At 44.1% G+C, this 26252-nt stretch overlaps 1 protein-coding gene across 19 annotated transcripts in view; it reads left to right on the forward strand.

The window, feature by feature from the left end:
• KDM5B (lysine demethylase 5B) overlaps positions 1 to 26252 on the forward strand; it is a 183698-nt gene that overhangs the window by 46716 nt on the left and 110730 nt on the right. For 10 of the 19 annotated variants that reach the window (XR_005223286.2, XM_037885142.2, XM_037885143.2 and 7 more), the window contains exons 6-9: positions 9042 to 9140; positions 15048 to 15182; positions 23885 to 23972; positions 24717 to 24823. Coding sequence is in view for 18 of the 19 variants with exons in the window: in XM_037885142.2 (XP_037741070.1) it covers positions 9042 to 9140; positions 15048 to 15182; positions 23885 to 23972; positions 24717 to 24823 (429 nt within the window). In the remaining variant the exon portion in view is untranslated. Of the gene's footprint in view, positions 1 to 9041; positions 9141 to 15047; positions 15183 to 16474; positions 16579 to 23884; positions 23973 to 24716; positions 24824 to 26252 lie in introns of those variants that run through there. The other 9 variants (XM_043533827.1, XM_043533825.1, XM_043533829.1 and 6 more) reach the window with 2 other exon arrangements.

Genomic DNA, 26252 nt, shown 5'->3' on the forward strand with positions numbered 1-26252 from the left:
ACTACAAGAAGGATGTGGAAAAATTGGAAAACGTCCAGAGGAGGGCAACAAAAGTGATTAGGGGACTGGAACACATGACTTATGAGGAGAGGCTGAGGGAACTGGGATTGTTTAGTCTGTGGAAGAGAAGAATGAGGGGGGATTTGATAGCTGCTTTCAACTACTTGAAAGGGGGTTCCAGAGAGGATGGATCTAGACTGTTCTCAGTGGTAGCTGATGACAGAACAAGGAGTAATGGTCTCAAGTTGCAGTATGGGAGGTTTAGGTTGGATATTAGGTAAAACTTTTTCACAAGGAGGGTGGTGAAACACTGGAGTGCATTACCTAGGGAGGTGGTGGAATCTCCTTCCTTAGAAGTTTTTAAGGTCAGGCTTGACAAAGCCCTGGCTGGGATGATTTAGTTGGGGATTGGTCCTGCTTTGAGCAGGGGGTTGGACTAGATGACCTTGTGAGGTCCCTTCCAACCCTGATATTCTATGATTCTAAGTGGAAAGACTGTCTGCTGATTTTGAACAGCCAGACACAAGGGCGGTAACCAGAGCCCATCAAGGAGCTATAGGGCTGAGGGAGGCCTTAAAAATATCGCTTTAGCAGTGTGCCATATTATTGTGGTGTGCTACTTTTGTGTACTTTGTGTTTTGCCTTGAATCTGGATTTTAAATGATTTCTAAATATCTGTTATGAATTTGGTGAGAGTAGGGGATGCTTTGCTCTTTAACATTTCTTTGACACTCAATAAATATTTTGTGATTTTTCAGAAAACCACAATTTTGTGTGCTAATAAACAATGAATAAACTTATTAGCAACAGTAAACTTTGAGGGTTGACACCTATATAACCATATTAAACTTTACACTTATATTACTAGTGTTAAATAAGCAAAGTGCTGGGTGTTTGCCTGACCCTGCATTATTTGCAGGTCAGTGTATGCATAGTCACAGTTCTCCTTGTTTTCCACCGTCAAAGAATTGTAGGGAAAAGGCTGTAGGTTGTGCTAGTGCCTTGTGTGTGGGTGGGGTGGGTGGTCTTGTGGACACTGAATTGGGGTCGTATTTGGGGTCAGGAAGGAATTTTCCTCCAGGGCAGATTGGAAGAGGTCCTGGAGGTTTTTCGCCTTCCTCTGTAGCATGGGGCACGGGTCACTTGCTGGAGGATTCTCTGCTCCTTGAAGTCTTTAAACTACGATTTGAGGACTTCAATAGCACAGATATAGGTGTGAGGTTTTTCGCAGGAGTGGTGGGTGAAATTCTGTGGCCTGCGTTGTGCAGGAGGTCAGACTAGATGATCATAATGGTCCATTCTGACCTAAATATCTATGAATCTATGAATTGTGAATGAGATGCAAAGGCTGTTGGGGAGGTGGTTTTTGGATGTTTTGGAGAATTCTGCAACATCTGTTTGCTTGAGCAGGGTCATGTTCCTGGTTCATTTGTTGATGTACCTTTTGGCCCCTCTGCTTTTCCTTGAATAGTTGGTCCTTCCAATTCTGATCCTTCTGATTGATCTCCATGTGGTCCCTCCAGTCTGTACTCTCCCAGACAGCAGCCTCTTTAGACTGGAGAAGCTTCAAAAACATATTCTCACTTTTCTACTTCTTCCTTCTTCTAATCAGGGTCAATCTTCTAGCAGATGTGAATGGGGTGCCTTTCAAGGACACCGCAGCCAAGGAGTGTGATAAACAAAAAGATAGAGAGATACTATAGATTGACAGTGGGAGTAGAAAGGAAGAGATAAGCCTCAAAATTCCCTAAAAATTTCCCCATTGAGATGTTTTATAAAAGTATACAGTGATCATACTGCCTTTGGTTCAGCTTTCTTTGGAACTGCTCTGTAGCTCTAGGCTTGGTGAGTAGCATGAAATTCTCGTTATAAGTCCATAGTCATGAAGGTGGGGGGGGTTACTGGGTAAAAAGTAGCCGAAATTGTAACAGGAAGAGGTGATTATGGCTGATATCACTCCTGAGGGTGACAAAGGCCTAAAGAAGGCGTTTCAAGCCTGTCCTATCCTGTATCCTACCAGGCTGTTCACAGTGATGGTGCCAGTTAGACTCATCTCAGAGTAGCATACCAAGGTCTCCTATTGAGGGGGAACAAACAAGATCACCCTTGCTGGAAAAGGATCAGAGAGTGTCTCCTAGAAGATTTATGAAGATTGATCCAGAGGATGGAAGGGACATTTGTGTACAGATTAGCAAAATACTCCTCAAGGGTGAAGGGTTGTTCCCATTGCCTAGTACCAGAAGCCAAAGAAAAGAACCCTGGAGCCAATGACTCCACCCCTACCTCTATTCAAGCAGAGCATGAGAGGGATTTGTTTTGGTCTGGGGAAAAACTAACTTGTAAATCAGAGCACTGTCTTTTGCTGTTTACATTACATGCCTACTCTTAAAAATCAGGTGCTCTGACTGGATAGTCACTGGGTTGTTTGTAAGAGATATTCTTCTTTGAGGAGTGTCCCTGTGGGTACTCCACTGTAGGTGTCTTGGCGCCCTGCACTTGTAATCAGAGATTTGTAGCAGCAGTGCCCTGATTGGCTGCCTCGCACTGCTCTGAGCAGTTACCTAGCCTGCGCAGCCAACTGACCCCCAGTTCCTTCTCTATCGCCTTTGGCTTGAGTCAGAGTGACAGCAGCATCTCTCCAAATATGTAGATAGCTCAATATTTCTCTTTCTATCCCTTAAATCCTAGTTAATTTTAGTTAACTTTAGTTTTTATTTTCTTACATATTAAAAACAATAATAATTTGCTTTATTAGTCGTAGTTTTTCCTCTCCCACCACCTGGCGGAGCGCCGTCAGTGATGACTAAATAAAAACGGACTGACCCAGTTTTTCTCCAGAGCTGCCCTCTTTCAGGCATGCTTGGTTCCCTTGGCTTTAAATGCTGCCTGACCTGCAGGCTCTCGATACCCATTTCTGATGGCCATGCTCAGTGCGTCTGCTGCCTTGGAGAAACCCATATTCCCAAAAAGTATCCTCACTGTAAAAAACTGACTGCCAGGACACAGAAGGCCGGGGACCTTCAACCTAAATTGCTAGTGGTGGAGAAATCCCTCAGGCCAGCCTCCGACCCAGAGTCCAGGCCAATGGTCATCAGCGGCAGACAGGGGCACCACAACTAAGACCACCTATAAGAACCTTGTCCCTAAAAAGGTGACCAAACGCCGCTCTCATTCATCTCCACAGTGAGAACACCTAAAAGAAAATGACAGGTTTCAGAGTAACAGCCGTGTTAGTCTGTATTCGCAAAAAGAAAAGAGTACTTGTGGCACGTTAGAGACTAACCAATTTATTTGAGCATAAGCTTTCGTGAGCTACAGCTCACTTCATCGGATGCATACTATGGAAAGTACAGAAGATCTTTTTATACACACATTGTAAGGAAAGCGATCACTTTAGATAAGCTATTACCAACAGGAGAGTGGGTTTGTGGGGGGGTGGGGAGAAAACCTGGATTTGTGCTGGAAATGGCCCAACTTGATGATCATACACATTGTAAGAAGAGTGATCACTTAAATAAGCTATTACCAGCAGGAGAGTGGGGTGGGGGGAGAGAAAACCTTTTGTAGTGGTAAACACCCATTTTTTCATGGTTTGTGTGTATAAAAAGATCTTCTGTACTTTCCACAGGATGCATCCAATGAAGTGAGCTGTAGCTCACGAAAGCTTATGCTCAAATAAATTGGTTAGTCTCTAAGGTGCCACAAGTACTCCTTTTCTTTAAAAGAAAATGGTCTCCCGGCAAAAAATCTGCCCCGGTACCGATGGCATCGAGAGTCTCAGACCGAGAGGCAATGGGAACGTCCAGTACAGAGACTTCCCAAGGAGCCAAGGACCTGTTATGGGCATGCGCTCAGTCAGGTGCACGCACTAAAGCCAAGCTTCCTAGAGCGGCCCCTGTGGGGCTGAGGAACATCCCGGCACCGACTAGTGCAGTGGCGCCACTTGCTGCACATACACAGGTCATCAAGACCTCAGCACCGACAGTTCTCACCCTCTCCTCTCGGACTGCGCTGACATCTCCAGCACCGAGCTTCCTAGTACCACAGCATTTCAGCAGACAGGCAGACCTGGTTGTTTCTTCCACTCCTGGGACCCCCTTATTCAGTACCAACGGTACCTCAGCGAGGCCTGGACCAAGCCAGATCCTCACTTAAGGGGCTTCAGCGCCTCCCCTCTCTAGTGATGATGATTAGGAGGACGACAACACAGGGATGTACAATCCTGGCCACTCCTCTCTCCATTGGTAGACATGGGAGGCTGGCAGGTTCAACCTTGGATGCTACCTCCTATTGCCTTGCCGCCCAACTTGGGCCATCTATAGAGCCCAGAACATTAGGCCTCCTAACCTACCAGCCTCCAGAACACCCTGCTTTCCCTCACCAACGGACCCAGCACCTTCAGAGGCCCAAAATGAGGAGACTGAAGAACAGGAGGAGACACCTTGTCACCTACACACATTTCATCGTCGTCCCCAGATGAAACAATTGTGAAACAATTGGGAGCAAAGCCTATTCTTCCGCCACCTTATAATTCTGCATTGCAAATTGCTCTGCATGGTTGGCAAAATATACGCACAATCTGTTTTCTAAAATGTCATCCTTTATTGAACACCTGCCGGAAGACAAGAGAGAAGCGTAGAAATCCAACATCTCCAAAGGCGCTCTCATTGCAAGGATGGCCCTCCAATCTTCCCTCGATTCTGCAGACACAGCAGCATGCTCCATTGTGACCTCCGTGGTCATGCGTCTGGCATCGTGGCTCCACCTATCTGGATTCCCTGGGGAGGTGCAGGCTACTGTGGAAGACCTACCCTTTGAGGGTCAGAAATTGTTTGCAGAATCCACAGACGTGTCCCTACATACTTTAAAAGACTCCTGGGACATCTTAAAGACTCTAGGCATCTATGTCCCTGGAAACAAGAAAAAGCAAGGCAGGTTTTACAACCAAAAATTCTGGGCTGCATCATAATCTCAGCCCAAAAGACACTATAGCCAATGCCGCAAACAGAGGCAGATGGGGCAAAGGCAGAATCAAGACCAGACTTCCACATTCCAGCCTTCCACCTCCAGGCAATTGTCTTGAAGGTCTGGTCGAGGGCCTGAGACCTCTGTGCTTTCTACTTCTGGATCTCAACCACACTGTAATGCCATTCGAAGACCGCCTGTCACCATATTACCTATTCTGAAACAACATCACTACAGACAAATGGGTCCTGGAAATTATCCAGCAGGATTACTCCATCACATTTTATTTCTATCCCACCTATCTATCACCTTCTTCCATCCCTCTTCAGGGACTCCTCTTATGAGCCCCTGTTACAACAGGAAATAACCCATCTCCTGCAATTAGGGGCTGTGGAACCAGTACCAGCTCTACACAGGGGAAGGGGATTTTATTCCCATTATTTCCTCACTCAGAAAAAGAACGGTGGATGGAGACCCATTCTGGATTTATGCAAACTCAACAAGTTTGTGAAAATGCAGCGATTCAAAATGGTGACCCTATCGACGATAATTCCGGCATTAGAGAAAGGAGATTGTCTCTTGTCCCTCGACCAAGAAGACGCTTACTTTCATGTCACTGTTCACCCCAGCACACACAAGATTCTTGCGCTTCACCCTAGAACACTCAACATTACCAGTATAGAGTGCTACACTTCGGACTGTCAGCCGCCCCAAGGGTCTTCTCCAAGGTCCTCGCTGTCACTGCAGCTCACCTCCGCAGACTAGGAGTTATGATTTTTTCCATACCTGGATAACTGCCTGTTAAGAACACCAACACAGCAGGCAGCACTAGAAGCCACACAGTCCACAATTGTCCTCATTATGAACCTCGAACTTCAAATAAATCTTCAGAAGTCCACGTTGGTCCATGTCTAACAACTGGAATTTATAGGGGCCTATCTTGACTACCTCACGGCAACAGCGAGATTACCCCAACAGTGCTTCCTCAACTTAAACACTCTGATTACTATGGTCATGGACAGCCCACAAACGTCCGCCAGGACGTGCCTACAAATTTTCGGGCATATGGCTGCTATGACTTTCATCGTCAAACATGCCAGACTACATATGAGATGCCTACAAGCCTGGCTTCGCACTTGCTGTATACCACGCAAGCCACTCAACAGGTGGCTCACCGTGCCCCACAAGGTAAAGGATTCCCTTGAGTGGTGGACACAACCACAAAATGTCTGTTCATGTGTCCCATTTCAACAGAAATCTTCTACCATAATGATCACCGTGGATGCCTCCCTCATGGGATGTGGAGCTCACCTGGGCGACAACATGATCCAAGGTCACTGATCCACAGTGGAAGACAACTTGCACATAAACATACCAGAACTAAGAGCAGTCAGAAACGCATGCGAGCATTTCCTTTCTCTAATCCACAACACTACTGTCAAAGTCCTTACAGACAACACAGCGTGCATGTTCTACATACACCGCCAACGGGGAGCCCAGTCATACCCTCTCTGCATGGAGGCAATACACCTCTGGAATTGGTGCATCTCCAACAATGTAGACATCGCTGCATCCTACCTGCCGGTACATCAGATTTCTCACAAACCCACGAGTGAGAGATGGACTATGCAACCCTCACCACCATATTCAACCTATGGGGGTTCCCTGCTATAGACCTATTTGCAACAGCTCACAATGCAAAGCGCCGCTAATGTATACATTCCCTCCGATCCCACTTCTGAGTTGGGTTATACACAAGATCAGGCAAGACAAGTCCAGGGTCATTCTCTTTTTGCCTACATGGCCCAGACAAACATGGTTCCCATACCTGAAACAAACGGCAGTGAAACCACCTTGAACCCTCCTCTTAATACCTCATTTCCTGACACAGGGCCGAGGACACATCAATCGCCCCAACCTAGCTCTTCTCCATCTCAAGGCCTGGGTTCTCCATGGCTATCAGGTATTGACAAAGACTATTCCAAGGAAGTTAGACATACTCTTGAACAGTCGCAGACTGACTACACGAAAAACATACACACAACTGGACACGATTTCGCACCTGGTGTGACACTAACCATATTTCCCCACGGTCGGCCCCACTGCCCCGGGTCCTTGAATATATATTGGGTCTTAAAAAATCAGGGCTATCCAACAGCTCCATCAGAGTACACCTAGCTGCAATCACCTCGTTACACGATAATGGGGATGGAGCCACTATCTTTTCTCATTCAATAACTAAGCATTTTCTAAAAGCCATGATAAATACCTACCCAATGCTGAAAGACCCTGCTCCCATGTGGGAACTTAACCTCATCCTCCGTAGCCTCATGGAGAAACCATTTGAACCCGTAGCGACTTGTCTGTTGCTACATCTATCAATGAAGGTGGCCTTCCTCATCGCCATCACGTCGGGAAGAAGGGTGGGAGAGCTACGTACCCTAATGATTCACCCACCTTTTACCACATTCTATAAAGACAAAGTGATTCTATGGCTGCACCCCAAATTCGTACCCAAGGTAGCCTCGTCGTTTCATCTAAATCAAACCATATACTTACCTGTGTTTTTCCCGAAACCACATGCTGACAACAGGGAGGCTTTTCTTCACATGCTCGATGTCCGCAGAGTACTAGCCTTTTACCAAGAAAGAACAAAAACATTTAGAAAATTGTCTCTTTTCTCTCTATAACAGAATGATGAAAGGGTCAGACCATTTCTAAACAGAGACTATGTAAATGGATATCAGGCTGTATCCGTTTGTGTTAACAGCAGAGCAACCTCCCGGCTCCGCCAGGAGTTCACACATGCTCCACCAGAGTGTTATCAACATCAGTAGCATTCCTCAATAATATACCCATACGGACATTTGCAAAGCAGCTACCCAGGCCTCTGCCCACACTTTTACTAAACAGTATGCTCTCGAGCAACAATCAGCTGCAGACACACAGTTTGGAGACTCGGTGCTAGCCACCGTCAATAAAACAACTCTGAAGTCCCCCCTCCACTGAGGGGCACTGCTCCATAGTCACCGAAAGTGGAGCACCCACAGGGACACTCCTCGAAGAAGGAGAAGAAGAAGAAGGTTACACACCCTGTGCAGTAACTGAGGTTCTTCGAGATGGTTGTCCCTGTGAGTGCTCCACTATCCCCCCTTCTCCCCTCTACTTTGGAGTTTCATGCTGATCCTCTGGGGTAGAGAAGGAACTGAGGGTTGGTTGGCTGCGCATGCTGGGTAACTGCTCAGAGCAGTGCGAGATGGGAGCCGCATGTGCATGGCCAACCGTGGCACTGCTACTATAAATCTGATTACAAGTGCAGGGCGCCAAGACACCTAAAGTGGAGCACCCGCAGGGACAACCATCTCAAAGAACCTCAGTTACTCCACAGGGTGAGTAACCTTCCCTTTTTAATTTCCTATGTACTTCATTTTTATGGTGAGGTTGTAATAATTGATTTTTCTAATTTGTTAGTGTTTTTTGATGCTGAAATTCTACCTTGCTGCTAAACATGCTGGCTACTCTTAGTCTCTTATTTTATTGCCAGTACAAATTTATTTTAAAGATTGGCTACTTTCAAGGTCAATTCCTTTGTTCTCTGACCGCATGAATGAGTGTCACTTTGAAGGAGGGGAGTAGTAGTGGTGGAGGAGGTTTTGGGCACAATGAAAAAAATGCACGTAAAGAATCATGCAGGTGTATCCCTTCCTGTTTTCCCTTCTTCCTCTCTGGGCTTGTCTGGGTCAGGTTTGGCTATGTTTCGAAGAGCTCCTGGTTTTCTGTGGGGTTTGAATCCCCTTCGGTGTACCCTTCTCTGAGCAAGTTGTTGCTGGCTGCTGTTGAGTTTCCCTCCTCATAAATCTCATGAAACGTCCAAAGTTGCATTCAGGGTGGTGGTGAGGTTCCTGCAAAGTATGGCATGGAGCTCTTCATAGAAGCGGCAAGTTTGGGGTGGCTTCAGATTTTCTTTGTGGTACAGCTGCCACAGTTTGCCTTTCTGGCATTTCGTCTCATCCCTGCTGTAGCCCAGGTCTTGTATACTCTCTGCCTTGTCTGAATAAACATCCCTGTTCCTGCAGTGGCCCTGCATCTGGGCTTGCACAGCCCCTTCTTCACACAGGCTGAGGAGATCCAGAAGAAAAAAGGGGAACGTCTATGTACCAGCAATGCAGATACAAGTAAGTAACCGTTTTCATGTTCTCTCCATAGGTACTAATGCAGATAGTGGACCAAATGATATGTCTGAGGGAAGGGAACAGAAAGAGACTGTCGATTGGAAGGCATGAGATGCACTGTCCTAGGGATGGGGGTTCCACGACCACCGCTCCCAAGAGAAGGAGGCGGGTGGTGGTGGTTGGGGACTCTCTCCTCAGGGGGACTGAGTCATCTATCTGCCGCCCCGACTGGGAAAACTGAGAAGTCTGCTGCTTGCCAGGAGCTAAGATGCGCGATGTGACGGAGAGACTGCCGAGACTCATCAAGCCCTCGGATCGCTGCCCCTTCCTGCTTCTCCACGTGGGCACCAATGATACTGCCAAGAATGACCTTGAGCGGATCACTGCAGACTACGTGGCTCTGGGAAGAAGGACAAAGGAGTTTGAGGCGCAGATGGTGTTCTCGTCCATCCTCCCCGTGGAAGGAGAAGGCCTGGGTAGAGACCGTCGAATCGTGGAAGTCAACGAATGGCTACGCAGGTGGTGTCGGAGAGAAGGCTTTGGATTCTTTGACCATGGGATGGTGTTCCAAGAAGGAGGAGTGCTAGGCAGAGACGGGCTCCACCTAACAAAGAGAGGGAAGAGCATCTTCGCAAGCAGGCTGACTAACCTAGTGAGGAGGGCTTTAAACTAGGTTCACTGGGGGAAGGAAACCAAAGCCCTGAGGTAAGTGGGGAAGTGGGATACTGGGAGGAAGCACGAGCAGGAGCGCGTGAGAGGGGAGGGCTTCTGCCTCATACTGAGAAAGAGGGGCAATCAGCAGTTTATCTCAAGTGCCTATACACAAATGCATGAAGCCTGGGAAACAAGCAGGGAGAACTGGAAGTCCTGGCAAAGTCAAGGAATTATGATGTGATTGGGATAACCAAGACTTGGTGGGATAACTCACATGACTGGAGTACTGTCATGGATGGATATAAGCTGTTCAGGAAGGACAGGAAGGGCAGAAAAGGTGAGGGAGTTGCACTGTATGTAAGCGAGCAGTATGACTGCTCAGAGCTCAAGTATGAAACTGCAGAAAAACCTGAGTCTCTGAATTAAGTTTAGAAGTGTGAGCAACAAGGGTGATGTCGTGGTGGGAGTCTACTATAGACCACCGGACCAGGGGGAATGAGGTGGACGAGGCTTTCTTCCGGCAACTCGCAGAAGTTACTAGATCGCAGGCCCCGGTTCTCATGGGAGACTTCAATCACCCTTATATCTGCTGGGAGAGCAATACAGCAGTGCACAGACAATCCAGGAACTTTTTGGAAAATGTAGGGGGCAATTTCCTGGTGCAAGTGCTGGAGGAACCAACTAGGGGCAGAGCTCTTGACCTTCTTGCTCACAAACCAGGAAGAATTAGTAAGGGATGCAAAAGTGGATGGGAGCCTGGGAGGCAGTGACCATGAGATGGTCGAGTTCAGGATCCTGACACAGGGAAGAAAGGAGAGCAGCAGAATACGGACCCTGGACTTCAGAAAAGCAGACTTTGACTCCCTCAGGGAACTGATGGGCAAGATCCCCTGGGAGAATAACATGAGGGGGAAAGGAGTCCAGGAGAGCTGGCTGTATGTATTTTAAAGAATCCTTATTGAGGTTACAGGGACAAACCATCCCGATGTGTAGAAAGAATAGTAAATATGGCAGGCAACCAGCTTGGCTTAACACTGAAATCCGTGCTGATCTTAAATACAAAAAAGAAGCTTACAAGAAGTGGAAGACTGGACAAATGACCAGGGATGAGTATAAAAATATTGCTCGGGCATCCAGGAGTGAAATCAGGAAGGCCAAATCACACCTGGAGTTGCAACTAGCAAGAGATGTTAAGAGTAACAAGAAAGGTTTCTTCAGGTATGTTAGCAAGAAGAAGAAAGTCAAGGAAAGTGTGGGCCCCTTACTGAATGAGGGAGGCAACCTAGTGACAGAGGATGTGGAAAAAGCTAATGTACTCCATGCTTTTTTTGCCTCTGTCTTCATGAACAAGGTCAGCTCCCAGACTGCTGCACTGGGCTGCACAGCATGGGGAGGAGGTGACCATCCCTCTGTGAAGAAAGAAGTGGTTCGGGACTATTTAGAAATACTGGACGTGCACAAGTCTATGGGGCCGGATGTGTTGCATCCGAGAGTGCTAAAGGGGGTTGGACTAGATGATATCCTGAGGTCCCTTCCAACCATGATATTCTATGGTTCTGTGATTTTTCCTGGTCCAAGCAGGAGCATGAGGTTTAGCTGGAGGTCTGTCTTTTTGCTAAACTGTGCTGATCTACTGTGCTCGCTGCACTTGCAAAGGTGGGATAGCAGTAAAAGTGGAATTTCTAAAACATGCTGGAAGTTCTTAAAGTTTGGAGGTGTGGATTTCTGGTCACTGTGACCACCTCTGCTGCAGAGGTCAGAATTGTGACCAGAGCAGTCACTGTTACAGGGACAGGGCCATTGTAGGACTGGTCTCACTGATACAGGTAATGCAGCGCCCACAGTGGCATTCCCCCGGTAGATGTATGTTGTAGTATGAACCAGGCCCCTGTATAAGTTAGACACTGTCATCCTTAACTTCAGATTTCCTGGGGTTTGTATCAGAATTGTTATATTTTCTGAGCATTGGCACATATGACCTCAGGTGTAGTTATAATTTGATATTCACTAAAGAAGCCATCATTCTTGGGCCTTGTGCCTCAGCATGAAATTCCCCTTGTTAAGATTTTTCATCCTTTGAGACACCTATAGATTTGCTCAAGGGCTCTGTTCTACTGAACTTGTTCCAGCCTCTTGTACCTCAGAAGCCCCTGAACGTTCCAACCAGTTCCTTTCTGACAGCGGTCAGTGAGGGAGGTGCTGCCCAATGAATCATAGACTCATAGAATCCTAGACTCTCAGGGTTGGAAGGGACCTCAGGAGGTCATCTAGTTCAACCCCCTGCTCAAAGCAGGACCAATCCCCAATTTTTGCCCCAGATCCCTAAATGGCCCCCTCAAGGATTGAACTAACAACCCTGGGTTTAGCAGGCCAATGCTCGAAACACTGAGCTTTCCCTCCCCCGTGGTTCTAACCTATGCTGTGCCTCTCCTGGGAAACCGGAAAAACTCTGTTTCGCCTTCACAAAACTGTCACAAGCTAGCCCATTGCTTGCTTGAGATCAGAAGCTGGCAAATCCTAGCAAGATAGACTAGAAGAAGAGTTTGCAGCCACAGCAGTCTCCAATGGGAGACGTATACTCTCAGTTCATTAATGATCTGGATGTCGGGATGGATTGCACCCTCAACAAGTTTGCGGATGATACTAAGCTGGGGGGAGAGGTAGATTCGCTGGAGGGTAGGGATAGGGTCCAGAGTGACCTGGACAAATTGGAGGATTGGGCCAAAAGAAATCTGATGAGGTTCAAGAAAGACAAGTGCAGAGTTCTGTACTTAGGACGGAAGAATCCCGTGCACTGCTACAGACTGCGGACCGACTGGCTTAGCAGCAGTTCTGCAGAAAAGGACCTGGGGATTAAAGTGGACGAGAGGCTGGATATGAGTCAACAGTGTGTCCCGTTAGCCTTCTTGGCATCAAGTATATTGGGCTGCATTAGTAGAAGTGTTGCCGTCAGATCGAGGGAAGTGATTATTCCCCTCTATTCAGCATTGGTGAGGCCACAGCTGGAATACTGTGTCCAGTTTTGGTCCTCCCACTGCAGAAGGGATGTGGACAGATTGGAAAGAGTCCTGTGGAAGGCAATGAAAATGGTTAGGGGGCTGGGGCAAATGATTTACAAGGAGAGGCTGAGGAAACTGGGCTTATTTAGTCTGCAGAAGAGAAGAGTGAGGGGGGATTTGATAGCAGCCTTCAGCTAGCTGAAGGAGGGTTCCAAAGAGGATGGAGCTAGGCTGTTCTCAGTGGTGGCAGATGACAGAACAAGAAGCAATGGTCTCAAGTTGCAGTGTGGGAGGTCTAGGTTGGATATTAGGAAACACTATTTCACTAGGAGGGTGATGAAGCACTGGAATGGGTTACCTAGGGAGGTGGTGGAATCTCCCTCCTTCGAGGTTTTTAAGGCCTGGCTTGAGAAAGCCCTGGCTGGGATGATTTAGCTGGGGTTGGTCCTGTTTGAGCAGGGGGTTGGACTAGATGACCTCCTGAGGTCTCTTCCAACCCTAATCTTCTATGATTCTTCTATGACTTCTATTGGCAAATATCTCCAGTGGCTGGAGATGGGGCACTAGATGAAGAGGAGGGCTCTGAGTTACTACAGAGAATTCTTTCCCAGGTATCTGTGTGTTGTGTCTTGCCCACATGTTTAGGGTCTAATTCAGTGGTGTCCAAACTTTTCCTGTTGCGCCCTCTCTTACCAGTATTGGAATCTGTCCGTGGCATGTGTCCCTTCCCCTTCCCCCCCATTACTGCACAGCCAAGGCTTCCTCAGCATAGGAGTTTGGGCTGAAGGCAGAGCTGGGGGCAGAGCTGGAGGTGTGGGTGAGGAGCTGGGTTTCGAGGCAGAGCTGGCCCGGGGGTGGAGAAGGAGTGAGGGCAGAGCTTGGCTGAGGGCAAAGGAGGGCAGAGTGGAACTGCAGCTGGATCTGGGCTGGGGGAAGAGCGGAGGTGTGGCTGGAGCTGAGCTGATAGCAGAGCGGGACTGGGTGGCGCTCCGTCCCCGGCCCTTGTGGGGGCTGGCCCGGGCCGTGCTGCGTGTCTTCCCAAATGTTCGTCCAGGACACACCCCACAGTTTGGGGACCACTGGTCTACCTGATCACCGTATTTGGGATCAGAAAGGAATTTTAATCCAGATCTGATTAGCAAGGATTTTTCATCTTCCTCTGTAGTGTGGCGACTGAGCACTTGCTAGTTAGAACTAGAATAAATGGTGGATTCTCTGTAAATTGAAGTCTCTAAATCAAGGTTTGAGGAGTTCAGTAACTCAGCCAGAGGTTACGGGCCTTTTACAGAAATGGGTGGGTGAGGTTGCTGTGAAGTGTAGGTCAGACGTAATGATCATGATGGTTCCTTGTAGCCCTAAAGCAGGGGTGGGGAACCTATGGCCCACGGGCCGGATCTGGGCCATGGGTTAATTTAATCTGGCGCCTGGTGCCCCCACGAGGGGCTGGAGTTGTGAGCACAAGATGGCCCCACTGCGGGTGGAAGCCCCAAGCCTCCACCACCTTCCCCCAGAGCGGGTAAGTGGCCCATTATTATTATTGTTGTTGTTATTATTATTATTTATTTCCTGTGGGTCAATGGCCCATGACAGAAAAAAGGTTCCCCACCCCTGCCTTAAAGTCTATGAGGACAGCTGGTTGTCATGGGAGGCTGAGCTACCAAGGAGTCATGATCCTGGGGAGCCAGTGCTCCCAGAGCTTGCAGGCGCCTGGTGCATTTGGTGAGCTGTGGAGGAGTTGGAAGCCCCACTGAACAGCAGCCCACCAGATGCTCCTGGCTCTCAACTCTCCATTAGCCTGCCAAGATGTCAGGAAATCTGACAGTTTTCCAATGCACTTTCATGGAAATTGAATAGTCTCTGTGACATATTTTAGATTTTGGTGAATGTGCCACATTCTCTGATGGAAATATGTTCCACTGGAGAATTTCAGACCAGCTCCAATATATAAACATTAACAGATTAATCAGATTTCCCTTTTTAAAAAACAAAACAAAACACAGCCTTCATAATTTTACATTTTATTTTCACCATTGTACTGAATGAAATAACAAATCATATTGTGAGTTACATGTTCAAGCAGATACTGTTACAGTGGTTACAGCTAACAACTGTTCATTATTTTGTTTCTACAGCAAAGTTAAAGTAATGCACTCTTTTCACTCTAGCCCAGAAAAGGCACTACACAATTTTGTGTGAGGTGGAATTTTGTTAGTGGTGTAGAGAAAATTAAGTAATCACAATTGTGCCTGTATTTTAGTGTTTGCAGAAGCCAGACCTCACCAGTGATACAAAGGACAAGGAATACAAACCCCACGATATTCCCCAGAGACAGTCTGTTCAGCCATCTGAAACTTGTCCCCCTGCACGCCGAGCAAAACGTATGAGAGCGGAGGTGAGAGAATATATAAATAATGGATAAATGTTGGGCATCTTAATTTGAAAACCATAATGCAGTAGTCGTTTTCCAGCCAGGAAGGCACAAACCATTAACTTTGGGGAGCTAATTTAGCTTTTTATTCACAGTAATAAATTTAACCGGTTATTAAACCTGTTCATGAGGAGTTATTCTGGTTAACTCAATGTATCAACACTCTTATTACTGAATCAGAGTGCCTTATTCTGAATTAGGTTAAACAGTGATTAAACTGGCTTGATTCTTGCTTAACTTGATTTATCTTAATTTGGTAATTCACCAATTCAAGCTAAACCAAATTCAGTAAGAGTTAAACCTACATTAAACTGATGCAACTTTCCTTGGGGTGTGTTCATCCTGTGCACTTAACGAAGCAGTCGTTCTGTGGAAAAAGTAGCATGTGATTATGTAATTAAGGACTATTTGAAAATGCATATGCAGAAGGGGACCAAATTAAGATTGTACAGGCATCTTTAATACAGTTAATTCCTAACTTCTGAGTGCCTGATTTTGCAAGGTTAATGTTCTTTGAATGTAGTTTTTTGTATGTAATTATAATATACGTAGGACTAAACCTCAGTTGGTAAATAAAACATTTTAAAAGAAAAAGTTAAGAGCTAAGAAAACTGTGATGACAACTGTAGGCCCTTTCTGAACAGTGCAGAATTGGAAATTTGGTTAAAAAAAAAAAAAAAAAAAAAAGGTCTGCCTAAAGACAATAGGAAGAATTAATGACAGAGGAATTAATGTGAGTTAAATGTCTAAGATAGAAGCACCTGACAGAAACAAAGTAAATTGCAGAGAAAATACCAGCCTGAGAGATTTCTCTGGGGAAGAGGAATATATTCTCAGTTACCTGATTACATTGTAGACGTGTGCAGAGTTTGAATTACTGCTTTAGCTAATATATGATTGTCTCAGGGTTAGGAGACCAAATAAAGGAAAAAGCAAGTTGGCTGTGCTAAATAGCTCTTATAAGATATTAAAAAATTTAATATAATTCTAAATAACAATTGGGTTTCTACACAAAATACAGGGGTTAAATCCTAGAAATTAGAGCAGTGAAATATTAACGAGGTTTACTTACTCCATTGTCCCAGATGAGGGTCTAGTGCTTGTATTCTCAAGCTTTTTGTCCAGCATATTTAAAAATATCTTAGCTGATAATTAGAGAGGCAAGGTGGTGAGGTAATATCTTTTATTGGACCAACTTCTGCTGGTGTGAGAGACAAGCTTTGATAATTGGCTTTTACCACTTCTTTTGCTTTAAGGGTCTGTGAACTAGGAGCTGTGTCTGCAGAGCCTGGGCTGGCTGACGTTCCCACAATGCCACTAGGAGGCCATGCAGAGCTACAGCTGGGGTGCACTGTGGAAAGTAGGTGCCACAGGAAGTACCCCCCAAGGAAGCCAGAGTGACAATACCCTGCAGTCCTCTGATTGGCCAGATGCCCTATTTAATGCTGGGGGTTGACCCAGGAAGTTGTGTGGTGGGCAGGCACACGGATTTCGGCCTGTTGTGACTCCAGACTTCACCTTGTCTCCTAATCTCAGCCTGACTCTAACCTTCATTTCTGCCTCCTGATTCTGGCCTGATTCTGACCCCAACTCTTGTTTAATGAACCTGGCTCTAGCTTCCTCTGACTTCTGCTCAGCGACTACCGTCCCTGACATGCTCACCCCAGTCCAGCTGTGACTGCTAGGTCACACTGCCTACACCCCCATCCCCGATACTTTCAGTGCAGTTGTATAGTCATTCATGTGGGGTGGGGATGATGAATAGTTGTTGGGATTTTTAGTTTTTGGGTAAAATTTTGTCCTTATTTATTGACAGCAGGGACATTAATGAAATTTACCCCCAAATTACGTTTTGTTGAAATCAGTCTCTCAAAGCCTAAATCCAATGGAAATTTTCCCATAAACTTTAAAATTCTAATGGAAAGTTGTTTTTGTTTTGCTCGGCTTATATCAAACTATAAGCAAGTGAAACTGACTTAAACGTTTTCATTGTCCAAACTCAGACACTGATCGTAAACAGTTTTAATAAACATATTTAAATTATTTTTGTTGTAATTCCTTCAAGGCAGGAACTGTCACTTATTGTGTGTTTGTACTGTGCCTAGTACATTGAGGTCCTAATTTTTGGGAGGTCTTCTAGACATTGATGTAATATAAACAATAAAAAGGCTGGAATTTTCAACCCACTTAAAGGAGTTAGGTGAATACATCCCAAAAATCTCACCCATAAAATCCAAGCGGTGGGGTGTGTGACATAGGTAACTGAGTAACTTCGTGTCCTTAAACCACACTGAGTAAATTAGAAATACTCTCTTTAGCTTAACAAAGAGAATGTTAAGTGATGACTATATCACAGTCTGTAAGTACCAAAATGGGAATGAATGTTTTATATGGGCTCTTCAGTCTTGCAGCAGAGGTATATAAAGATCCAATGGCTGCAAGTTGAAGAGAGACAAATTCAGACTGGAAATAGGGCATAAATGTTTGACAGTAAGGGTAATTAACTGTTGGAACAATTCACCAAGGGTCATGGTAGATTATCCATCACTGGCCATTTTTAAATCAAGATTGGATTTTTTTTTTTTTAAATTTACATCTAGTCTAGTTAAAAAGAATTATTTTGGGGAAGTTCTATGGCTTGTGTTTATACAGGAGGTCAGACTAGATGATCACAACGGTCCCTTTTGGAATCTACTAATCTGTTCTTTGGAAGGGGTCTGGTTTGTTGGGAGAGTATAATTGCTAATACTTAGGTTTTATACCATAGACAAGTGTAGAGGACTTGACAGGTGATTCAATGTAGGGGCTCTCAATTTGAGATAATTCTAAGGGACTTGATTTTCTGAAAGTGCTGAGCACCAGTTTCTGAAAATTTTAAGATGTCTCAAGTTGGATATCCAAAAATGGAAGCACGTAAAATCACACAGTCAGTTCTGAAAATCTCAGCCAGAAATTTCACAGCAGCTGGCCCAGGACTGTGAAATACTAACTTAATTACATCCAGGGCTAAATGTAATTCTATCTGTAATTATTCAGGACTAAATGTAATTATTAGCTGTTCTACTTATTCTTCATGTATGCCTTCCTACAACAGCAGCCTTATTCTAATTATTGAGGGAGAGGAAGCAATCCATGTATTAAATTTGCCGGACACTTTCTATTAAAAAAATGTTTGACTTTGGGAGGGGGCGGGGGGAGACCGCTAGTTCCTTCATGGTTTGCAGAAGGACTTTGAAATTTAGCAGGGGAAAAGCCCTAGTATCAGGGAAATGCCTTTTGTCCCCATGAAAATCCATTGAGATTGAGTCAAGTTATAAGGTACACAAAATTGCAGTTTCCCCTCTGTCTATGCTCACTGCAGCTTCTGTCTGGCTTGGTGACCAAAACGCTCAACATTGCATGAGCACTGCATGTGCACAACCCTGGAATCCTGCCTTCAGCATGCCTCACAGACAGGCGATGGAACAATTTTTATAGTGGTGGTGCTGAGAGCCATTGAACCAAACTATAAACCCTGTATATAATAGAAATAACTTCAAGCCAGGGGGTGTGGCAGCACCCTCCTTCCTCCTCCTCCCCCTCATTTCCAGCACCTATGCCCACAGAACTAAACCTCCTGAATGAAATGCGAAAAAAAATGATACTTTTGCTGCTGTTTCTTCCCCCTCCTCCATCATACTACCTTTGGCTCAGATAAAGTGCTTTGGGCTGGGAACCAGGAGACTGTTGTTATTGAGAAAGGCACTGTGTCCTACCGAAAGGTTAAACAATGGGAATAAATCCAGATTTTTAATATGGCAGACACAAATTTCACTCCCACTTTAAAAAAAAACAACAACATTTATAAGAATATTTAGCTTTCAAAATGAAGCACTCAAAAGCTACTGAAGGCCAGAATTCAAGTTGCCAGTAGACACTTAATTCTGCCCCCATGTAAATATGCATAGATAATATGATCACATACTACTGTTTTTACACAGAAGTTTTGCTACATTCACTGCATGGGATGGACTGTATCAGGGGATTAACTGGGGTTGTGTAGTGAATGAGACTTCTTGCTAGAAGTTGGCCAGTGAATAAGTCAGGGAACTGCAGGAAGAGAGGATAGTTTGATGCTTGAAGCCTGTAAGGTGGGAGGGTCCCAGAGCTCAGGCTGCAGCCTGAGCCTGATTGGTCTACACCGCAATTAACCTGAGCCCTACAACCTTGAGTCAGCAGGCATGGGCCAGGTAGAGGTGTCTAATTGCAGTGTAGACGTACCCAGGAAGTCCTGAGTTACAGTTCTGGCTCTGTCACTGATTCAGTGGGTAGCTTTGAGCAAGTCATTCTGCCTTTTGTCTCACTTTTTCCACCTGTAAAATTAGGGTGGTAATACTTTTCTACCTCACAGAGGTGGTATATAATATTGGGTAATATTTGTACAGTGCTTTGAACATACAAAATGCTATAAAAATGCTAAGTACTCAGAAAAATCAGGGCATGGATGTCTCAATTTATGTGCCTAGTTGTTGATCCACTTAAAATTAGTGGATATTTTTGCAAATTATGGCCTTAATCTCTCTATGCAGAAGTTCCCTATCTATAAAAATGGGGATAATACTCTGCTATCTCAGAGGGGAGTGTTTAAAATAAATTCATTACTATATATAAGTCAATCAGATTCTGTAGTGATCTGTGATTAAAGTCTGATTAGGAAATTTAATTCCATGTTCCGTACAGGTTTTGGATGATTTTCAGTAAATAAAATGAGGCCACGCACTGAAGATAGAGCATCATCTATCCTGGGCCCTAAAGGAGGCAGAAGTACTTTGGGGAAAATATAGTATGCAATCATGTACAACATTTTCAGAAGCACTGAAGTCCCATTTCCAAAAGGGATTAGGAACCTAAATCCCTTTTTAAAACAGCATATAGGCTCTTGCATTATTTAAGTGCTTTTGAAAATTTTACTCTGTATCGTGTGTACCCAGAAGGGGGTAGAATTAAAATCTCACAAGGCAACCTTAATTCTTCCATTTTCTAACTTTGCAAAGCTTGATTTTGCAACTGTAATGACATTTCTAACACAGATTTTTGTATGTAAAGCTTTTTCAAAAAGCTAGGTTAAAGGAAATAAAAAACTAAATTTAGTAGGTAAAGTACTGAGGAATTAACCAATGCCAGGATTAATTTATCTTATCTGTAAAATGCAATTAGAAGGGACCAGACTGATGCTTGCCTGCATCTTATGATTGATAGTACGAGGCCTTGCACAATAATCAGGGTTTTGAAGTGCACAGAATTATTACCATTCTTTGGAAGAAGTGAGACTGAAGTACATGGTCTAGCCCTGTGCACCTTCCTATAGGCCAGTGGATATTTTTAGGGGAGGAGCAGAAGTAGGAAAATTAGTTTTGCCTATATCTGTCCTGTCTGGCTCTCTGGCTGTGTGCCAGTTGAGCAATATGAGCGAGTAAATAAGTGCATGTGCAAATAACAATTTTCCTTGGTTTACACCCTGCTCAAATCTGGGTGGATTTACTTGGGACAGCAAAAGACATACCTCTAGCCTCAGGATTTATTCCCTTGCCAAATTTCTTCTTCTTACTTTTACCCACGGGTATATTAGAACATGCATTCAGACTTTAAACTTTTTTTTCATAATCATTGAGATATACCTATTTTTTCAGCAACCTCATTCTTGAAAATGGCTAAACCATTTTTGCTTAAACTTTAAACAAAGAAAAAAAGAAAACCTGAGATGGATACCAACCATTGAATTGTGTATTGCATAATGTTGAAGTTTCTTCCTGTTTTAAGTTGCTTCTAAAACTGATCATAATAGAAACTGTTAGGTAATATTAAATTGTGTGTACTCGAGAGTTGAAGAGATATTGCAGTAGTGGGGCACACACGAGAAGTTTATGGAAGATGTATAGACTGATTTGTAAATAATTACAATACTAGCTCTATGAGCTTGTGTTGCAGAAGGATTGTAAAATATGTGAGTATGGGAATATCACAAGATGAGACTCCTATGAAATTTATAAATACAGATCTTCCATTTCCAAGAGTTATCAGATCCCCACTCTTGGAATTCTCTCGTGATAAACTAGTGAGAAAAAAGGTTGACCCCCTTCTTCAAGTCTGGAGCAAAAGAAGTGGAAAGGGAGAGGTATATCTATTCCAAAAAGAGCTGAAAGTTTTCATTCCTTTATGGACTTTAAGGGCTCACAAAAAGTTCATTTGCCAATTTAATTTCAAGATGATTACCTTGGCCTCAGCCACAACTTCCTTAAAACCTTGGTTACGTCCACATATCCATTAGGCGCTCATCAGGTATTTCCATTTCTGCATCTGTGAAGATTATTGCAGTTAGTTTTACCTTTTGGCCTGTGTACTGCACCAGTGGTCATTACCAAGCGCTTGTGGCAGTGGAAGCACAACTAAGAAGTCAAGGCAACCATGTCTTTTCATTTCTCAGCAATTTTCTGATAATGGTTGAATCACTGCAGGAAATTTGGTTTAAACCTGGGAGAAAACCATATTGATGTGACCAGACTGAAATGCAACATGTAGTTTTGATGTTTATAGTTATAAAAAGATTCCCCCCAGATTCAAGTACTCCTGTTCTTTTTTTAGAGAACAGCTACAAATTTTTTTTCAAGGTCTGGAAAACATACCTTTTAAAATGAGATTTTAGAGTTTCTATTTATGGATTCTAAGACCAGAAGGGACAATTGTGATTATCTAGTCTGATCTGTATGACACAGGCACAGAACTTCCCCAAAATAATTCTTAGAACAGATCTTTTAGAAAAACATCCAATATTGATTTAAAAGTTGTCATTGATGGAGAATCTACCACAACCCTTTTTAAATTGTTCCAGTGGTTAATTTATAGTGTTAAAAATGTACACCATAATTCCAGTCTGAATTTGTCTAGTTTTACCTTTCAGCCATTGGATTGTGTTCTGTCTTTCTCCGCTAGCTTGAAGAGCCCATTAATTAAATATTTGTTCCCAAGGTAGGTACTTAGACTGTAATCAAGTCACGCCTTAACTTTCTCTTTGTTAGACTCAAGGAGTTCAATCTATTTAGCTTATCACTATAAAGCATGTTTTCAAATCCTTTAATTGCTCTCATGGCTCTTCTTTGAAGTCTCTCCAGTTTATCCACATCCTTCTTTAATTGTGGACACCAGAATTGGACACAGTATTCTAGCAGCAGTTACATCAGTGCCAAATACAGAGGGAAAATAACCTCTGTACTGATACTTGGGATTCCCCTCTTCAGGTATCCAAGGATCACATTAGCCTTTTTGGGTACAACATCACATTGGGAGCTCATGTTCAGCTGATTATGTACCACAATACTCCAACCTTTTTCAGAGTCACTGCTTCCCAGGATAGAGTCCCCCATGCTGTAAGTGTGGCCTACATTCCTTGTTCCTAGATGTATTTATTTACATTTAGCCATATTAAAACACACATTGTTTGCTTGTGCCCAGCTTACAAAGTGATCCAGCTTGCTCTGTATTAGTGACTTGTCCTTTTCATTATTTATCATTCCTCAAATTTTAGGGTCATCTGTAAACTTTATCAGTGGTGATTTCATGTTTTCTTCCAGCTCATTGATAAAAAAGTTAAATAATATAGGGCAAAGGACTGATCCCTACAGGGAAAAACTAGAAACACATCTGTTTAATGATGTTTTCTCATTTACAATTACACTTTGAGACTGATCGATTACCCATCTTTTAATCCATTTAGTATATGCCATGTTAATTTTATATTGTTTAGTTTTTCAATCAAAATGTCAAACTGGGTCAGGATACCAGGAAGTCTGGGTCAGTGCCAGATTACAGACTGCAGTTGAATAATGAAGTCTAGGACAAACCAGGGTCAGAAGCCAGAGTTTAGGGACTATCGCAAGCAGGTCTGGAGTAGAATCAGGCAGCTGTGTTGTCACTCAAGACAGCTCCCCATCATGAATTCCTGGTTTATATATTGGTATTGGTCAGTGAGTGGGCTGTGAGGGGCCGCCACTCAGACCCTGCTGGGCAATACTTCCTGCTGAGCTTACCTTTGTGGAGATTTGCAGAGCTTTTACTTGGCGCTTAGTCCACCTTTCCATGCAGCATTGCTTTCTTGATGTGGTGTGAGGTTGGAGGCCTGTTTCAGTAGAGCGGTCCTTCAGTCTTTTAGATGTTAGCTTTCTTGATCCTCCCAAGAGTGGAGATATGTAGTGATAGTACTGGAAGGACTAAGAAGAGTTACTTGCTTGTAGCATAAGTATTTCAGATAGGTTATTGATTCAGATGAATGCTCCACACCCTTCATCCCCACTTATTCAGAGCCTAAACAGCCGTTGAGGAGGTGGAAGGAACTGATGATGAGGGCCCTTCAGGTGGCCTTTCAACGGAGCATTACACAGCTTTTGGCAGAGGCCACATGGTCTCCAAGGGTCAGTTTTTCAGAAGGTTCTGGTCTTTCGAGTGGGCGGGTATATGTTGAGAGTGTGGGTCTGTACTGATCTATTTCAGCTATAGGTAAGTAAGTCGTCTTTACCTCTGAACAATGTAGTTTGTAATGAAGAGTATCTTGGTTACAAATATAACACGCAAACCTCAACTCTTCGGTTCTGAATATCATGTTCAATTACTGAATATGACCATTTATTTTTAAGGCTACTAATATTAAAATGGAGTCAGATGAAACCCCAGAAGCCAAAACTCATAATTTGAGGCGCAGAATGGGATGTACACCTGCAAACGGTAAGTGGGTCAATGGGGGATGAAACAAAATATGAATGTGACCCTGCTGCTTATGGCAGCTTTCCCTTAGTCTGACATTGTGCTGCTTGAGCAGATGTATGGAGGTGGGGGTGGGGTTGTTAGAAAGCAATATGAAGAGCTTCCTTTCTCAGAGACTCCTTTTGGTACCTGTTTAGTTTTTTGTGATATTATCTTGGGGCAGTTGCCATTGCAAGTAAATAAAGTATGAAAATCATCACAGGACATTATAGTGTTTTCTGCCCCAGTGAAATGTCCCATTAAAGAATAATCCAACCACGTCTATGAACCTGAAATTTCATTCAAGTCTTCAGTGACCCCCCAAAAAAAAAAAAAAACTATTTAAAATATCAATGCTAAATAAACCATATGTTTAGAGCGGCCTGCATCTGTTTATGATCCCATGCTTGTTTTATCCTGATAATACCAGGCTTTCCAGGTAGGAGTTCAAGTGCTGCCTAAAGTTACATGAAAATATGTTTGGTGTCCTTTGTGTCCATATTACACAACCCCCACAAAATCTGGCACCATTGTCAGTCTTTGCACAGAGACCTAAAGACGAGCATAGCCACTGCAGTAGCCATATCTCAATAGGAACAGATTCACTCATAAAAAGATCCCCTTCAAATGTATATAATCATATGATAACACATGCTTCAAATACTGCTTATGCTGTGAAATATTTGTTAAACCCAGTAATAGTCTAATTTTCTTTTCCTGTATCAGAGAAGGAAATGCCTGGCACAGTGAAACGAGAACCTGCCGAGAAAAGAGAACAAAGAGACTTGGAGAGAGAGAAATCAAAAGGGCGCTCTAAAAAAAGCACTAATGCAGTGAGTACTCCCTGCCCTTCTGGCACTTAATTCTTAATTGCAAGCAGTCCTGGATTAGAGCTGGGCATGTAGTATATAGCATAGGTAGTGGGAATGGGAGTTTCCTGAATTCCTCGACATAGGTACCATCAGGATTTCATGTCATAAGCAGGAAATAACAAAGTAATTTCATTTCACCCTGTTTCAACTGAAATAATTTCTATCCTTCCCTACCGTACTGCCTTAAAATAGCAACTCTAATAGAACAGTCAAAAGAAATGTGGTTCTTCTCAGGGCTTCCTCGCTCTGGATATGGGTTGATCTGCTGATCTTTCCCTTGGTAGATGTATCAGTTAGAAAGGAGATGTAATAAGAGTTTTGGCACCCAGCTTTCTAGCAGACCCACCTCTTATTCCACTGTTTGAACTCTAACTCAGATGCTCTACTTGGTTCAACATAGCAGATACTTCTCCTAAAAAGCAAAGGAAAGGGAGACTTTTACTTGTGGAGAAGACAATATACAGGCCCTTTCAGTCCTTCCCGCTGCCTGGATCCTTCTCACACACATACCCTTTTACTAGGCAGGAGGGGGAGGAATGCGCAGTTACTGGAAGACAGGATTGCACCAGACCCTAGAGGCACAAAATAAAGGGCCCTGGGAGTCCTATTCTGTTCTCAATTGTCTTGCAGCAGTACTGCTGTTGTCCCCTGTTTAAGCAAGGCCTTAAATAGTAACATTTTTTTCCTACCACTATCTAAGTTCCTGCTTCTGTTCACCAGACTTCATTGCTCTCCTTCCTCTACCTCCAAAAAACTCCCCCCTACTCTCCCTCAGGTGCCCCTGCGAATCTTCGGAGTACCTGCTCCCCCTTCTGTGGATCTCCTAGATGATGTGGGTGGAGCTCTCATGACACAGCACTGAAGGCCTGCCCCCTCCAAAAGCAAATGGATCTGCTTAGAAAGCTGGTGCCTTCCTGGTGAAGGGCTCGGGTACAGTCCACTAACTCTGAGGAAGAAGGGGGATGCTCCCATAACCAGAATTCCCCTGTTTTCTGATGGCTGCTCCAGGCAGTTGGCCTCAGGATGTTGAAGTGTCTACGCACAGACCAGTCTGAAAGTAAAGAGCAGTACTAAGAACAAAATTGAGTCTCTTTATTTAGCAAAACAGATTGGTCAGGCTTCAACACTTTTGGTGGTGATTTCTTAATTTCAAAGGGATTTATAAAAAGAAAAGGAGTACTTGTGGCACCTTAGAGACTAACCAATTTATTTGAGCATAAGCTTTCGTGAGCTACAGCTCACTTCATCAGATGCACATCACATGTGCATCACATCTGAAGAAGTGGGTTTTTTACCCACAAAAGCTTATGCCCAAATAAATCTGTTAGTCTTTAAGGTGCCACTGGACTCCTTGTTGTTTTTGTGGATACAGACTAACACGGCTACCCCT

Source organism: Chelonia mydas, chromosome 21 (genome assembly GCF_015237465.2).
Source record: "Chelonia mydas isolate rCheMyd1 chromosome 21, rCheMyd1.pri.v2, whole genome shotgun sequence".
NCBI classification, from domain to species: Eukaryota; Metazoa; Chordata; order Testudines; family Cheloniidae; genus Chelonia; species Chelonia mydas.